Source organism: Zingiber officinale, chromosome 4B (assembly GCF_018446385.1).
Source record: "Zingiber officinale cultivar Zhangliang chromosome 4B, Zo_v1.1, whole genome shotgun sequence".
NCBI lineage: Eukaryota > Viridiplantae > Streptophyta > Magnoliopsida > Zingiberales > Zingiberaceae > Zingiber > Zingiber officinale.
The window spans coordinates 120,906,778-120,923,320 of NC_055993.1; the positions used below are offsets into that span (position 1 = coordinate 120,906,778).

General features: G+C 37.9%; 2 protein-coding genes across 6 annotated transcripts; both read right to left on the reverse strand.

Moving 5' to 3' along the window:
- Positions 1–430: 430 nt before the first annotated feature.
- LOC121976306 (stress response protein NST1-like) lies at positions 431–9,059 on the reverse strand. 4 transcript variants are annotated; one of them, XM_042528418.1, is made up of 16 exons: positions 8,648–9,059; positions 8,521–8,571; positions 8,163–8,402; positions 7,334–7,432; positions 7,196–7,251; positions 6,406–6,514; positions 4,053–4,232; positions 3,597–3,854; positions 2,782–3,012; positions 2,498–2,698; positions 2,299–2,421; positions 1,865–2,143; positions 1,704–1,802; positions 1,104–1,630; positions 976–1,008; positions 431–779 (listed from the first exon to the last, which is right to left on the reverse strand). In XM_042528418.1, coding segments are annotated over exons 1-16 (2,598 nt in total). In that variant the 5' UTR covers positions 8,759–9,059; the 3' UTR covers positions 431–778. The 4 variants fall into 4 exon arrangements, with proteins under 4 accessions (XP_042384352.1, XP_042384350.1, XP_042384353.1 ...); XM_042528416.1 differs by having other exon boundaries at positions 6,406–6,517; XM_042528419.1 differs by having other exon boundaries at positions 6,406–6,517; positions 8,163–8,396; positions 8,648–9,058.
- Positions 9,060–9,929: 870 nt separating this feature from the next.
- Positions 9,930–15,709, reverse strand: LOC121976307 (heterogeneous nuclear ribonucleoprotein Q-like). 2 transcript variants are annotated; one of them, XM_042528421.1, is made up of 10 exons: positions 15,589–15,709; positions 15,393–15,458; positions 14,792–15,279; positions 14,596–14,712; positions 14,372–14,512; positions 14,110–14,286; positions 10,836–11,043; positions 10,515–10,672; positions 10,335–10,420; positions 9,930–10,245 (listed from the first exon to the last, which is right to left on the reverse strand). In XM_042528421.1, exons 3-10 carry the CDS (start codon positions 15,266–15,268, stop codon positions 10,119–10,121), a joined length of 1,491 nt encoding a protein of 496 aa, XP_042384355.1. In that variant the 5' UTR covers positions 15,269–15,279; positions 15,393–15,458; positions 15,589–15,709; the 3' UTR covers positions 9,930–10,118. The 2 variants fall into 2 exon arrangements, with proteins under 2 accessions (XP_042384355.1, XP_042384356.1); XM_042528422.1 differs by lacking the exon at positions 15,393–15,458 and having other exon boundaries at positions 15,589–15,657.
- Positions 15,710–16,543: the final 834 nt, after the last annotated feature.

The following is a 16,543-nucleotide window of genomic DNA, read 5'->3' on the forward strand; positions in this document are numbered from 1 at the left end:
CTGGGTACATCATCTGCTGGCCCAACATCAGTCTCAACTACAACTTCGTCCGAGTTTGTGGGAGAGGGCATCGTGTTCAACTCTAATCCACATCCAACTCTTTGATTCATCACCCGATACCAGTCTCAACCACAACTTCGACAGAATTTGTGAGAGACAACATCCAGATCATTTATATTATGGTTCCTTCCTGCTTGCTGATCACCTCACGGCCAACTTGTCATCTGATTTCCGGCAACATTTGTCACCCAACACCAGTCTGAACCACAACTTCTACCGAGTTCATGGGGATAGACCTCCAGCTCCAGCAACACTCACAACCACAAGGAATAATACTCAATTGCAATGATAACGTGTGTGAAGATTCATCAATAATGAAACACTTGCTCATACTAATCCAAGCATGGAACAAATAAACAAACATTAGGATAAAAAAAAATACTCAAATCATTTCTCAACATGTTCTAGTATAAAGTCGAGTAAATTACAGAATCGTCGAAAAGGTTGAACTTGACAAAGAGGTCAAATGCCAATCTATCAAGGTTCAAGAAGCAGATCGAGTATTAGTAATAGTTGCATGATTTTTTTTTCTTTTCTCTTTCCTCTTGCTTTCCAGTTTGAAACATGAATCTGAGTACAGAGAACTCAGCAAAAATTTACGTTAATGGGAATAAAAAATGACAACCTTTTATCAAATCCATGAAAAGATCTCCACAACTTTAATCAGAGAACAATCTTCAGCGTCTTGTTGGGCAGCTTTTCCATCTCACCAGTAGTTCCTTCAATTAAACAAAAAAAAAGCATATTAATATTTGGGTAATGAATCCAATAACGAACTTTGTTTTTCTTGATCATGTCAAAATTCTCATTACAATGTTCAATAGAACTAACTCTACATGAAGGTTGTGGATTTGTGATAGCAACTACATGGACCTTTGTGATGATACTGAGAAAAATACGACAAATTGGACTTACTATCGCCGGGAGATCATGTTGGACCCAGAGGACCTGATACAATATCAATAGTCAGAAGCATTAGACACAACGTGATTGACAAGAAGCAATGCACAGTTAGATTCATCTAAGCTAAATATTAATGGTACCTTCCCAGCTGCTTCCCTCCCAAGCTGTGTCTTCCATTGCCAGTCCCTTTGTTTTGCCAAGATAAATTGGTTCTATCGAGATTTGATGTATTTCCAACCGCAGAGTGCACAAATACATTGCCAAGTTTGGCTCCAGAAGGCAAGGCATTAGCTTCTTGGACGTTCTTTAACTTATTAGATATTGTTACATTGGATAGGCCCTGAATAAGATTAGATCTGGCGTCATTTGGTCGGGGATCCTGTCTTGTTAAAATCTGAGTGGGTGTGTCACTTTGGACTCCTGCATTGGCCATGGCCACAGCATCTGCCAAGGGCACAGAGATTGCAGCTTTTGATTCAATTGATTGTGTCACTTTTTGACGATTGACTTGGGCAACTGGAGTGACGGCAACAGAAGACAACAGAGATGTGTAAGGAGCAGAAGATGCCGAAGCAGCAGCAGCAACTTTCGCAAAAGCTGCAGTTGCAGATATGATTTGTTGTGCTCCTTCACGGAGGTGGATAAAATCCCCTTCAATAACAAATAACTGAAATTGCAACAATAAAACGCAATTAACATGAGCTCAGAGTACAAAATAAGCACCAAGGAGTAAAGCTTACCTCAGGGTGATGAGCAAGAAATTCATCAAGCTTTCCATAACACTTCTTGTAATCATGCCAATGCAGAGGTGCAAGCATTTTGCCAAGTCTGTTTGGTAGCTAAACAAAAAAAAATGGTAAGATTAATTTGAAGGGTAAAATATGGGTCAAATGTAACTCACTGTTGTACTGATTCTGATTTTTCCATCTGATCCAGCAGGAATTGCACGAACAATGCAAACTAACAGTGATCGTTCATCAAGAAGTTTGGGCTCTAACGGTGGGTTACTAGGCATTAAAGTATTTGAAACCGGTGCAGCAAAGATAGTTGACTCTGCAGTACCATTTGAACTGACAGAGATTTGCCTAGTTGATATTGTGACACTTGAAGCAGGCCACTCCTGTCCAGATTTTAGCCCTTCCTCCAGTGATTTGTTCTCTGATGGTAAAACGTCCTCAGCCTGGAAACCAAAGAAGAAATGCGCATAAGAAATATGGTTGTAGATTGATTTATTATACTTTTCAATGAGGACATTATGCCTATTATACTTTTCAACGAGGGAATCAGATTTATCAAAGATAAGCAGCCACATTCAGGGTATAAAGTGACACAAACCTTGATTTCTGTCTTCTTATCTGATGGGTAGTATTCGCTAGCAGAATCCAAATGCGGAGGTGCATCAAGTGTACCTTGAGATTGTTGGGTAACTGAGGACTGTTTAATATTAGATCTGAGCACCTGGAACCCAGAAGCTAGCATAAGTCTAACATTCATCATAAAGAGAATTACAGGATAATAGTTAATATTTCTTAACCTGTACTTCTTCGCTTGAACCATTGCCTGAATGGCTAGGCACTTGTTTGTCGCCGTGGCTGCTAAGATGCTCCTGGTGGACTGCCCCTAATTCACCAGGTAGATTGAAGCTATAATGGGTATCTGATCCTAAAAGACCATGCTGTGTTTGAGTTAACGGATGCTTGCTCTCATTAGGTATCTGAGAGACATCCGAGAGGGCCTAAAGAAAGGGGGGAAAGTTTTTTTAAAAAATTGAAAAATAATAGGCACTAGTCAACCAAAAAGCCAGAAAGTCTACAGTACCAGTACTCGCTGATTTTGCCATTGTTGATGATTTGGAATTATAGGAATTGATTGATAAGGATCCATGTGAGATTGGGGAATGTGCAAATTGGTGGATGTTGCTGGGTGAGGAACACTCAGTGGATTCAACATGTAGGGATGCAGCGAAGCTATCTGTCCTGGAGGAATGAAGCTATTCATTCCCATTAGGGTGGAGGGTACTAGAGGAACATCAGGAACATGCTCAGGCTGCTAAAAGGAAGAAATTTAGAAATGCAAACTCTAATCGTGCATGGTATAGATATTTATATTTAATTTGCAAGGAAAATAAATAAATAAGCTCAGGTTAGGAATTTATTAAATATGTATACTGCAGGAGAATGCAATATCTTATAACAATTAGAAAACATCATATCTAAGTGAGAAGATTTAAGTTGGATTCTTGAATGTCATAATCTGATCAATATTTCACTTAAGCTAAATGATAAAACATCATCAAACAAAACTCACTTCCCTTTCAACTATTCACATTTTAATGTATTAATGATATCTTCATCAGTGTCTTGCTGTTGTAAATTATATTCAAGATATCAAAAGTTCTTAGAAAAAATTGAAATTCATCCAACTTAATTATTCTCTGAGACTCTTTTGACAATTATATGGATTGAGTTAATATAATTCAGAGTAAATTCCAACAGCAATCAAAAAGTACTTTTGTCTTCCAACACATAACAGATATAAGACTGAAGTCACCAACCTTCCATATCTGAAGAGATCATAACTGTTTGATTCTAGCATGAAAAGCAAAAAATTAGAAAACTAACACCTTTTCTTACCTTAGAAGAGGGATTGGAAGTTGAAACATAGGCTGAAGTCCCATCTACACTTCCATTAGATGAGAAACCCAGCTGAGCGTTTGATTTTCCACCATCTATCACATTAATCTGGCTTGCATTAGAATTAGATGAATCCACTGAGTTCTCCCGGGCAACTTGTGACCCATCTTTATGTTTCCCATTATTTCCCCTTGCTTCAGCCAACTCCAGCTGAAGTTGTTGTATAGCTTGCATATGATGGTGTTCCATTTCAAGAAACTAGCAAAGTATCGAAAAATTAAACAGAAATATACTAACAGACAATACAAAAAAATTGTGAGTTCAAATTAATAGGGGATTGGCTACAACCATCTTGCAAGTTGAATATAATAATCTATCATAAATTTATCACAAACAAAAAGGGTTATGCTTTCAATTTCTTTTGTCATTGAAATTACAAAGCATTAACAATCTAACCTGCCGTTGAATACTGATCCAATATTGGTTAACGTGCTCAATACGTTCTCGTAGCTCAACTTGCAAGGACTGGTTGGTGGATGACTGCAGAGCATCCATTTCTTGAACACGTGCAATCCATGTGTGTGCCTCTCTCAACTGTTCCTCCTTGAAATGAATAGTTTCTTGTGCAACTCGATGCTGAGAGAATATGATCAGTTTGTTTAGAATAAGGAAACAAAAGGATATGCTACAGTTGGAGACTGCAGACAACTAGACAAAACTTCAAATCAATGTGTTAGATTACAAAAGGTGAATAAACTATTAAAACAATAATCAATTTCAGTTAGCATATCCAGTCCAAACCAGGCAGTTTTGTCAAAATATCTAGCAAATAATTAGATCAAACAAAAAATATTCAAGCAGGTATGTGGTTTTTCCTGGACAATATTTGTCTGATCTGTATTGGAATCCTCCAGCAACTTCAGAGGAGCTTTTAGATAGCCTTAATTTATGTGTCTGTTCTCACCTTTCTCATGTTATGGGATAATCCAATTTCACAAACCAGATAACTCTCTTGATTATAATAACAGTGACTATCTAGCATCTTTACCATAAAGCTGGATACATCCTTTGCGGAATTCCATTGAAGCCCATCTTCAGAAGCTTAAGAAATTGCAGTGAGATCAGCTAACAAACAATGTTGTTCCCACTAAGGCTTAAATCCATAATCTATTATAGGTTGATACAATCACACAAGTTATGTCAGCTTCTTTAGAGAATTTTGGATTCCCAAAAATATCGCTAATCTGAAGATGAGAATATTGTACATCCACTGATGCATAGAACTCTAGGCAACAAGCAAAACCAACAAAAGTACAGATCATATATCTGAGAAATGATTGTGTTTTACAAAGAAAACGTCAACCTGAAGCTCCCAGAAAGTGTAGGGGGAAAACACTGCTTACCAAGAAGAGCATTTCTACAAACTTTTTCAATCTATATGATACATTTAAACTATCATACTGACAGATCTGAAAACGAAGCTTCAAGTTTCCGATGGTGTTGAAACATGTAAATGAGCATTTCTTACATGTAGCCCTTCGCTCTTAGTCCAGTGAGTTGCACTTGATAGAAACAGAAGATAATGAGTGACATGGAAACATCCTAATCTGATCGTGACCAAAAAATAAGCAAATATACATTCAAGCCACTGGCTTACTGGTCAAAATGTGGGTAGTTGAACCACAATTTTTTTAAAAAATAATAATAATAAATGATATACAGTAGAAATATAAATAATATTAATAGTAGAGTAGAGTCATAAGAACTGAAACTTCAGAAAATGCATTAAGAAAATCAATCAGATCAAACCTAGCTTCTGTGCATCAACTTTGAGGGTTAAACACAACTAGCTGGGCATACAGTTTGAAGATTACAGTTAATAACCAAAACAGTTTAACCTGATTTCTAAGTATGCTATGATCGAATGAAGCTCAAGATTTAACTGTTTTCAAATTGATCAATGACCAATTAATTAATCAAATCCATAAAAACTTAGTGCTCCACAAAATCCACATATAAATGTCACCCTTGAAATCCATTGTGAACTTTGAATATATTAGTAGGTTCACCTGCTTGAAAAATAAGAAAGAAAAGAAATGCATGGATCATCCTATCCAAAAACCAAATAACTAGAATGTAGGTGGCACTAGATCATTATCAATTGGCATGTACATGACATTAAGTAGTTGATAAAAAAAACAGACAACCCACTGCACGAATCTCTCGCTGCATGGGGTCCAGGGAAGGATCTATTGTACGCATCCGTACCCTGCTTTTTGCAAGAGGTTGTTTTCAGGATTCGAACTTGTGACCTTTTGGTCACAAAGCAACAACTTTACCGTTGCGCCAAGGCTTCCCTTCATGACATCAAGTAGTTGATGTGGTTCAAAATATGGGGCTAAACTGCAAGGTTCATTTCAAAATTTTAAGGTATTAAATTTGCTTACAAGTTTGTTATGTTTTGAAAAGTTGTATAAGTTCTTAAAAAAAGATATATTTTTAGGGTGAGTTAGACATCTTAAGAGAATCGGGTTTTTGGTTTACATGTAATTTGTTCTTGATTCATGAAACTTTTCCTTCTTTCTCTATGACAGATTTTGCTTGTGTTGCCTCAAGTGGTATCAGTTCATCCCACTGCCACATCAGTAATATTTCTAAGAAACGATCCACAAGACAAAATGTTAACTAATGCTTAAAATGAAACTTAAGGTCCCAAGAGGCAAGAGTTCATCAGCTTAGGTTTCAACTACAGGGAGAAGAAGCTCATTCTGAAATGAAAGTATATAAATAAAGAAAGCTTCAGGGCAACCTGCTCTTGCAATGCAAGGATTTGACCCTCTTTATCTTGAATGAGTTCTTGGAAATCATGAATTTGACTCAGGTGCTGTGCTCTTTCAGCTTCAGAGTTATCACGCTCCCTTCTGCATAAAATCGCTATTAGGCTTATGAAGCTTCACTCTAGTAGAATTGTTTTAAATATTCACAAAATCATTCAGTAAACTAAATAAAAATAGAATTCCATATAAAACACAAAAACAGTTAATGAAAGAGAACAGGATGAGCCCTTGGCATAATTGTTTTATTATAAAGCAAGCAACATAACGTTCAACATAACCCCAACCTACTGTTTACTATATTCAAGAAACAAATGCACAGTGAGTGCACCCAATACTGCTACCAAACAAAGTAACAGATTGCTGTATAAATAGTCATCAATCATTCCAACAAGGGAACCAAAAGTATGCACCCAATACTGCTACCAAACAAAGTAACAGATTGCTGTATAAATAGTCATCAATCATTCCAACACGGGAACCAAAAGTGTATAAATGTTCTTGATACACTTGTGCTAACAATATTAACAAATTTTACAGAAAAAAAAGGCTGATGGGAATAGCGCTAGGGTAATTTGTGGGACACAAGATATACATACAAAACTAAATTTCAGGGACCAGTACATACTCTTAGAATTGGCTAAATAGAATTTCCAAAATTAAGATAAAGGGAATGATACCTGATTAATTCAAGATAACAGTTTCAAGGGAAAACTAATAACGAAATCTGGAGCATTTAACAAATTTTAGAGGAAACTCATATACCTATAGTTGGCTAACTCTTTATTTTGCTCCCTAAGAAGATCTTCTTTAGCCCATGCCTAACAAAAAATGTAAACCCTCAAATAAAACTCAAGCTTCCAATTAAAACAGCAAAAGAAAATAGAGGCAAGCGAAACAAACTGCTTCACTGTCAATTTTCATAGTATGTAGCTCCCTCTCTTTCTCTTCCACTTTCCTCTCAAGTTCAAGTAAACGTTTTTCCCTTTCGCGAAGTTGCTCCTGTTCAAATAGTAGGATGAATTAGGAGAAAAAGTCACATGAATCAAATATTCGATCCAAGTGAAGTAACTGCAAATAAACTCACAAGAGTAGAAGAATGGAGAATGTACAGACTTAAGAACATAGGTATTTAACTTGCTTAGAGACATCAAGAACCAAAGTCAAAGCCTTGAGCAAATATAGGTAGACAAACAAAAACACTATTCAAAGCATTGAAGAAGATAAGATGAGTGCAAAACTAACCTTATAAGTCAGAATAGCAAAAATTCAGCTGTTGAGCAAACAACAAGAAAGATGGAATCACATATTAAAGTAGCATACAAAAGATTTTGGCACTAACATATAACTTTAACTAAAAAAATTCAGGTAAACCAACAATTTTGAAGTGGAAAAAAGGGCAAAATATCATTTTCACTAGGGCTTTTTTATTTTTTAAAACCAGTCATAAACAATTATTATAAGAGGAAATTAAAGTACACATGGTAATAATGACGTAGTAGCCATTCTTTGATGGAAACTTAAAACTGGGTGTTAAAGGCAAATACAAATAATATGCACTGTATCAGATTGTTAATATATTTGTATTTAAATATGTAGCCAAGAACACATGTGAATAATAATAGCTGAAATCCAAAGCCACAACAATTATTAAAGAGAAACACCAGCAATTTTAATAAATCAAGCAAACCACCCTCTTATAGAGGAAGAGTAAAGTGCATGTGTTAGATGCCTTGAGATTGTTGTTGATGTCAATCTGCTCCTTGAGCTTTACTTCATAAGTATTTTGCATTTCTAGCACCTCAGACCTAGCAATTGTCCTAGCAAGTTCAATCTCCATTTGCTGAAGTTGTTCTCTCAGCCTTGAGATCTCTTGCAGCTTCCTTTGCAACATATCGTCAGTTATTTGACTACCAACATCAATCGTAAGTGAACAGAATTCCACGTCCTGGCGTCCCGAACCAACCTGCACCTTATCACCAAAACGTCATCCGTAAACGTCAGGTCTTCACCAAAATCGTTTCCTAACTGAAAGTGTGGGGAAAAAACGAGATTCACTTATCAGAGAGAACCTATCAGAACATACACACCTCATGTATTGTCCTCTCAGCTGATTGGTTCACATTAAGATGCTCTCTCTCCTGCGAAGCAGTAAACAAACACATTTCAGACAAGAAAGAACAAGAAGAAAGGGGCAAAAAACTTCAAAAGCCTCACCTCGCCTCCATTGCTCCGATAAGAGTGGTCCGGCATGGCGCGCCACTCCTTTCTCGCCGCCTGGGAGGCAGACACGGGAATGGTTCCATTGAGGCCCACGGGAGCCTCCATGGCGTCAGACAGGTAAAAAGGGTGAGATTCTTCTCACCCACGACCCTCCGAAATGGAATCGATCGGAGGCGAGAACGATTTCTAGGGTTCCGGGAGGAAACCCTAATTCCTGGATCGATCTGCGCCCGCTGGGATAACGGGCATTGCGGAGGGGGGATCCGAGGGCGATCGGCGGAGGAGGCGGTGGACGTGAAGAGATCGGCGGGGTGGAGGAATTTGGGGGGAGACGAAGCGAGGGAGAAACAGCGAGAGCGTCTTGTCCCTTCGCGATTCAATTTATAGGGATTTGGGGACGACGGCGTCGGCGAAGCTGCTTATTAAGCAGAGACCCTTTTTACAGGTCTGCAAAGGGTGTCGCGTAAGTCGTGACTTGCGTTGTTGCTGAGTTGGGTTGGGTAAGACTATAAGCTTGGGCTGGGCCGGACCATGAGCTTTTTCTTGAACGGGTCCAAGAGGTTAGGGCACCTCAGAAGTGACCGCACTCTGGAGCAATCGACACAAGATAGTTCGAGAATGGCTAACATCGTTGGCATAGTCGAGGGACAGCAGTGTTCGACACGCTCACTAGTTGAAAGTAGATAAAATGATCTATAAATTCTTTCCCCCTCGTGCGATACGTGTTCATTTAACATTTGAGTTTAAGAGAAATAAAATCCATGTCTTTTTGAATTTAGATAGATCATTAGTTGAATCAATTTCCTTTACTTCTAGACAGTGCCGAGTCCAATCTCATTTCGTGTTCTTTCTTGAACGGGATGAACTTTTCTTTCCTTACTCATCAACCCCCGCAACTTTGCTCGAATCTCTCTCTCGCAACAACACCACAAAACCTCTGTGAGGTTGCTTGCAGCCACGAGGGTTCCCCAAGGCAATCACAAGTTGCCGCAAACTCATCGGAGTTAAACAATAATCAAAACTGCTACATATTCTTGCTACATATTCTAACAGATATGATTGAAAGTGTTATACCGCACTTGCTACAACAATGTTGAAATAAAAATATCCTAAAGTGCTACACTTTTTTTTCCCCTCGAGTCCAAATAAACATCAATCAAAATATGCATCATAACACTAGTGATTTTGTCTCACATAGAGGTGAATATTGCAATTAATTAGAGGTTAATAGGGATTTATTTTATTAATCATTGCTAATAGTTTTTAAAAAATTGAATTGAGTTAGAACCATAAACGGCCCCATAAAGTACTTGATTATGATGTAGGTTTAAGTACAACCATCATTAGAGTCTTCATTTCTTCTCCATTTGATGATTCAACAATGTCAAATTGATGACTACCAAGATGCAAAACCCCTAGACAAGTATTAGGACACAGTATAGCAAAGCAACTGCCTACCTGACTCTTAGTAAGGGCGGTAGCGGCGCCCGCGGTTACCATCTATGTCCCGACTTCCCCTATCGCTTGATCCACTGCTGCGGTCACCGCGACGAGGTGGCGGCGGCGGAGGGGGCTGTGTGCCAGGCTGTTGCCTGAAAGGTGCAAATGCGAAGTATGGGTGATTGAAACAATGAGGCCAAAGTAGATGGTTTTAGTTCGCTAATACGAGTGTGCTACTCACAAGACATAACCAAGGCGACCATCAGGTAGCATCATTGGCACCATTCTCATGCCGGCAGGCATTGGTCCTCGGCCATATATCATTGGCTGTGTTTAAACAAGTCGAAAGAATTGATCAATCAAAAGCATAAAACTAAAGCTTTTAACAGCTTACACTGTAATCTCTGTGTCGAAAACCAACCTGACCGAGTCCTCCTGCACCGTATCCTCCAGCACCATAAGACCCTGGATAGCCATAAGGGGGGTATGGCGGGAAATTCGGAAGAAGTCCGGGTTTCGAACTGTGATCATTTTTCTTGTCTGTCTGAGGCTTGGCAAGGGAGATCTCTAATGTATGCCCTTTGGTTTAACAATAAGCAGAAAGGAAAGGCTAAGAAAATATGAAACTGCATAGCAAGATACGAGACGGCAAAAAAAAATTACTATGTTTTGAGTTTAATTTTGAAATTTTGATTTTGTAGACAATTTGGATAGCATGGAAATCAAATTGTAACGTAGTTACCGTCAATCTCATATTTTTCAGTTCCTTTAACGGCTTTTAGAGCACTAGACCTCTCTGCGAAATGAATGAATCCAAAGTCCCTCTTGCTCTGCCCAGCTTTAGCTGGCGGCAAAACGACTTTTGTGATCTCTCCATTACTTTCGAAAAGTTCCTTCAGTTGCTCAGAGGTGACAGTCTCCGGCAAATTTTTCACATAGATAGCCTTCACCTGCAACAATTTAAACAATCATTGTAGTGCTTGAAAAAAAAGGTGCTTCTGGATGATTAGCATTAGTGAAGAATCATAATCGGAAGTATAACGACTAAATCAGAAACAACTTATCAAATATGTAAAATTATACATATTTTCCAATAAAATAACTGAATGTTGGACTCGACATGAACATTAAAATTTTAAATCCAGTCCAACTCAAATATTTGCAATGTGTTCCACTACCTGGTGGTTCAGCTATCAATACTAGAGGCTTCTCGCGAATAGAAAAGTAAATGAAAACGGAAACAGATAGGCAATCACAGACAAGGTTGGGATCTGATCCACTAAAAACACGAACCTTCAAACCCTGTATCGGGAGCAATGACTGAGCAATCCTACCACCTAGATCAACACATGTTATTCAAACTTGCTATCTACGGTACAATAATAACAACCAAGTTTTTATCCCACTAAATGAGATTATATGGATGTTTTTTATGTCATTGAACTTGATCCCTTACTATATCCTCATCTATATTTAAATGAACTTTATCTTGTATTATCGTTGCTAATCAAGTTTTTTTTAATCCCTTTTCCTAGATTAATGTGTATTTGTCATGCGCTCACTCACCTAATTGTGGTGTATTTATTGATCACCCAATTACATATCCATACCATTTTAAATGCGTCTCCTAGAGTTTTCCCTCAATAGGTGAACCTGACTTTATCTCTAATGTTCTCATTTTTTATTTCTTATTTCTTATCGGGTTCTCGTAAGTAACATACGGTGTCAAAATTAAATTTGAGCAATAATTCAGACCATTAAAAAATTAAGATTGAACATCCAGATTCTTGACATGCCAAAACAGAAACGCAACAGAATGTCAATCACTATCACTCACAAGCTTTATTGTCCATCGAATGTCACAACTGTTCAAATAATTTCTTCCACTTCCCTTGCCTCTGATAAGCCTGGCAAGTCTTGCTGCAGCTCACATAAAGCCATGAGATTTGCAGCTACCGAGCTGCATGCATGTCGTCCAGTCGGAATAGACTTTTTTAAGTCCATCTAGAAATTCTATCCTATTCTTGAATTACTTATAAAAATGGGAATTGGTAACATAAATAAACGCCAAATAAATTGTTCCAAAAAAATCAATGATTAAATGAAAATCTTGTTGCCCTATAATCCAAACCAACATTCATGTCCAAAACATTATCCCATGTTAGGTTGATGGAATGAAATTGCCAACAAATTGAATACAAATTCCTAGGAAATGGAACAGGTTTTGTTCATTCTAATCCCTAAAGAAGTTGTAAAGAATGTACAAGATATAGAATGCATGATGCAAACATAGTAAAATATACCTATAAGAAATATTCCAACACCACCCTTATCCCACTTGTTTAAGGGCCCATCTCACAATCTGCCTAACACACTCATCCAGTTTGATCTATTTAACCCCCATAGTTTACTAATCCTACTTAACTTGTTTGGCTCACTCAGACTATCCGCTTCACTTGGGCTACCTAATTCATCCATCCAGCCCGATTTATGGTAGCTAGCATATGTAGAAAACCAACTCATCTACCAGAACCATCATGATTAGAAACCAAAGTCTAATTACTGAGCATTTATTTTAGTTTTGTGGATGCATAGTGACAATGGCGCTTTTTTACCAAAAGAGTTACCTTTTTTTTATTGCTTGTGAACTAATAAGTTTAATTGTGAGATTTTAGTCATCCCATCTCCCATTCTCTATTGCTATTAGGATTTGGGGGCTTATTTTACTTGACTTGGAGAACCCTTTGCTATTTCTATGTCTGATGTTCAATTATTTTTCATCAGTATTACACATCCACTTGAATAAGGTATTCAACACCGAGGTCATCTAATCTCTCTCTATATTTCAGTTGAACGAGGAAAACTAAGCCACTTTTCTTGAGAAGACACACTACACAGTGGGGGACGAAATAAAACAATATAGCACTCCTAAAGTTGAAACATAGATATCAAATCATGCCAAGTTTGTTGCATAATTTTACAAAATAAGCATCGGCAAGTTGGTCGTTAGTTACATGCATGAAGTGTCGCGACATTTTGTCATGAATGAAATGGCAGCTCCTCTCTGTATGCTTAGTGCACTCAAGGAAAGGAGACTATGATTGGAGCCAATTGCATTGTAATCATAGGGTATACCCATATGAGCCAAAATAGAAATATGTCAAACTTCTAATCAAGTGATAATAGTCCTACAACAAAAGTGCAATATTCGTCCAAATGTAGAACTTCAGTCAAGAATAAAACCAAGTCACCAAATTAGTATGCATCGATACAGTCCTTGACTGATATGATTCATGTCTCTTTGAATTTCATTTTTCTATTTTAATATTCTAAAGAATGCTCAACACAATCATTTAGTGATTCTTTTTTAACTCTAGGTTTACCATCAACTCCATTTTCAAATGCTAATTATGGTAATAATAACATATATTGACTCTCCTATTAAACATAGATAGCAAGTAGACAGTGATCAATCACCATCTTTCTGCAAAAATGATAGAGAATCTATGAAGTATCAGTTTGTTTGCGCCTTATCAATTGAGTCTCCTCAATTAAATCATTTAAATAGATTAGTTCAGTTGTATACTTCCTTAAGCGTAAAATACTAAAATGGCATGCTTCCTCAAGTAAATCAGTATCCACTAACTGCCAATACCATAACTCTAAATGCAGCATGTCTAATGAAAATTGAATTATAGTTGTGATTTCTCCAGAAGCTTACACACAGTTAAATCCTACCGAACAATATAACCTGATCTGGAGCTTGTTTAACATAAACAAGTCCAAGAAAGAGAGCTAAAGAGAATGGTATTGGCAACATCCATCTGATCCATATGTTAGTCTTGAATGACAACCACCAATAGGAGAATATAAATGAGTTATCACATTGCTGATGAAGTAATCAAGTATATAGTAGTCGGAAAGTGTGGTATATGAATGAATTAAAGGTGTCTATAAATGAATGAACCACTCATAGGAAGCAAAAAGTCAAGCACTCCTCTGGGAAAGCAACTTGCCTGAGAAGCAGCAGAGGAATCTGCTGAGTTTTTAGGATCAGCCCAGCTGATAGTGGGATTAGTTCCATCCAACTTAAAGTTTGGAGTCGTCATTTTCTGTCTTGCATATTCAGCACAGGCATGGTTGTAGTACTCAACAAAAAGGAAACCTCGGTTACGTGTTGGATTTTGTGGATCCTGTGAAACATCAAGATGAAAAAAGGAATGCAAATGAGGAGATTGAAAGATTGCCACTGACTTAATTTCACAGAATGAAACCAACCTTAAAAATTTCAACATTTTCAACCCCTGGACCACTTTCCTCAAGGATATTCCTCAGCTCTTCTTCTGTCAAGCTCTTAGGCACATTTCCAACAAATAATCTGTGCTTAGCTTGTGATAAGGAACATCTCAGTTTTCGTCCCTGAAAGCAAAATGAGAAACACTTAGATGTACATCATAGTATAGCAGGAGAATGATTCCCATGCAACAATCTGACAATGTTACCTTGAATTCTTTCTCATGAATCCCTTCAATGGCTTTATGAGCTGCATCACCGTTTGTAAACATTATGAAAGCAAAACCCTTACTTTCTTTTGTATCCTTGTCCTTCATTATCCTTACCTGACACCCATCACAAACATTTACAATCCAAGGCGATATAAGCACATTTGCACAAACAAAAAAAAGTATGATTTTTTACCTCAAAAATATCTCCAAATGGTTCAGCGAGATCTCTAAGGTCCTCCTCAGAGGCATCACGTGGCAGCCCACCAATGAAAACCTCTGAGCCATGAGGGGGAAGAGAGAGCAATTCAGCACGCTTCCTACTCTCCTCGTCATCCTCAGTTTCAACTTGCTTCTCAGCTTCTTCTTCCTCTTCAACACCTCCTTGCATAGATTCTGGCGCATCATCAGTAACACTTGCCAAAGTTGAAACTTTTTCACGCCTTCCGGTTCTACCAGCTTCTCCATCTCCATCTTCATCATTGCCACTGCCCACTCCGTAGCCACGTCCCTCAACATCCTCCCCGCCGGACTCCTCCCCGACATTTGAGTACACATTTTCCTCCTCCAAAGGGTCCTCCTCATCCATCATGTCCTCCTCCTCTTCGATGTCGTTATCCCCATCAAGGTCAATCTGCTCCTCGGGCTCCGACGACTGCTGCCTCTCCGACATGACTCCCCGATCTGCGCCCCGCCCCCATTTTCACATTTTTCAATCAGCATCGCAATCAAATCCATAAGCAACCAGTCAAAATCGCTCAAAATAAATAGCACAAACCCAATAACAATCAAAGTACCGTCTAATTGGCGAATAATCGCAAAACCCTAGCGACGCGAAGTGGGAGAAGCGGCGAGGGCCAACCCTAAGTGGCAAAACAACAACAGGACAAAACAGAAGAGATAGCAACACATTGCACATGAATCGATCCATCCTAGAGACGGGAAGAACACGAATAGAGCGAAGAGAAGAGATGCGAAGGCGATCGAGCTTACTGCGTTTGTGTTGGTGTGGGATTGGTTTTGGTTCGGCGTTGGATCGCTCTCCTTGGCCAGGAGACGCCAGGGTGCTGCTGCCGCCTGCCTTATAGGCTAATATGAGCGAATAATCGCGTCCTAGACGTCCGATCAGAATCCTACGGTTGTGATTGGAAAAGCATGTCGAGTGGAAGGACGCTGCTCGACGCTGCCAGGAACGACCGAGAAATGCGAACCCAACAGTGCCACGACGTCATCATCGCGTCAGGAGGAATTTGAAACCTCACTGTTTGTCCACGTGTTTTCTATATATTGGGGAAACATGGTGAATGGAGAGCAATGAAGTGACAGCGGATTGGTGGATTAATTTTGCTTCGGTTAATTTAAATTGGACTTCGGTCAAGTCCGAGGTCTATGCCATGGCAGACTATGGAATGTTTACTCGAAATTATTTGATTTCCATTTTTAGAAAAAAAAATCCTGATAAAAAAAATTAAAATAATATTTAAAAATTAGATTAAAAAAATCAAAGACGATTCTGGTTATTTATATCTTTAAAAAACTTATCAAAATAATAATAGACGAAGAGTGTTATCGTCCATGAATAATCACAAGGAGCAAAATAATTTCGTAATTAATAGGATGTATTTAGTTCAGGATTATTTTTGATAATCTTGATTATTCATCTAAAGTTATCAACGAAAATTTTATTTGATTTAGGTAATCGATTATTCCTGATTAATATTCTATGTCAGATACGTCAACAAAAGAGATATACAATTTGGAATCAGGAAACTGAAGTTTTTCATGATTCTAGGATTAACGAAATTTTTTTACTCAAAATAACTTCAAATAAGAGGACACATGGTAAAAAAAAAAGAAAAATGTAAAGAAAAAATAAAAAATATATAAAAAAAACTTTTAAAAAAAAAATTTAAAAAACATTAAAAATTTTAAAAAATAGAAAAAAAAA

What these genes read in the sequence shown, in the direction of transcription:
- LOC121976306 (XM_042528416.1), bottom strand. Translation starts at nt 8,758, where the DNA reads ATGGAGGCTCCCGTGGGCCTCAATGGAACCATTCCCGTGTCTGCCTCC. An exon ending in TGAAAATTGACAGTGAAGCA is followed by an intron (nt 7,252 to 7,333) that starts GTTTGTTTCGCT and finishes ATTTTTTGTTAG; the next exon opens with GCATGGGCTAAAGAAGATCT. An exon ending in AAAGAGTTAGCCAACTATAG is followed by an intron (nt 6,518 to 7,195) that starts GTATATGAGTTT and finishes GATTTTATGCAG; the next exon opens with AAGGGAGCGTGATAACTCTG.
- LOC121976307 (XM_042528421.1), bottom strand. Translation starts at nt 15,268, where the DNA reads ATGTCGGAGAGGCAGCAGTCGTCGGAGCCCGAGGAGCAGATTGACCTT. An exon ending in TGAAAAATATGAGATTGACG is followed by an intron (nt 10,673 to 10,835) that starts GTAACTACGTTA and finishes GTTAAACCAAAG; the next exon opens with GGCATACATTAGAGATCTCC. An exon ending in GGTCGCCTTGGTTATGTCTT is followed by an intron (nt 10,246 to 10,334) that starts GTGAGTAGCACA and finishes TGCACCTTTCAG; the next exon opens with GCAACAGCCTGGCACACAGC.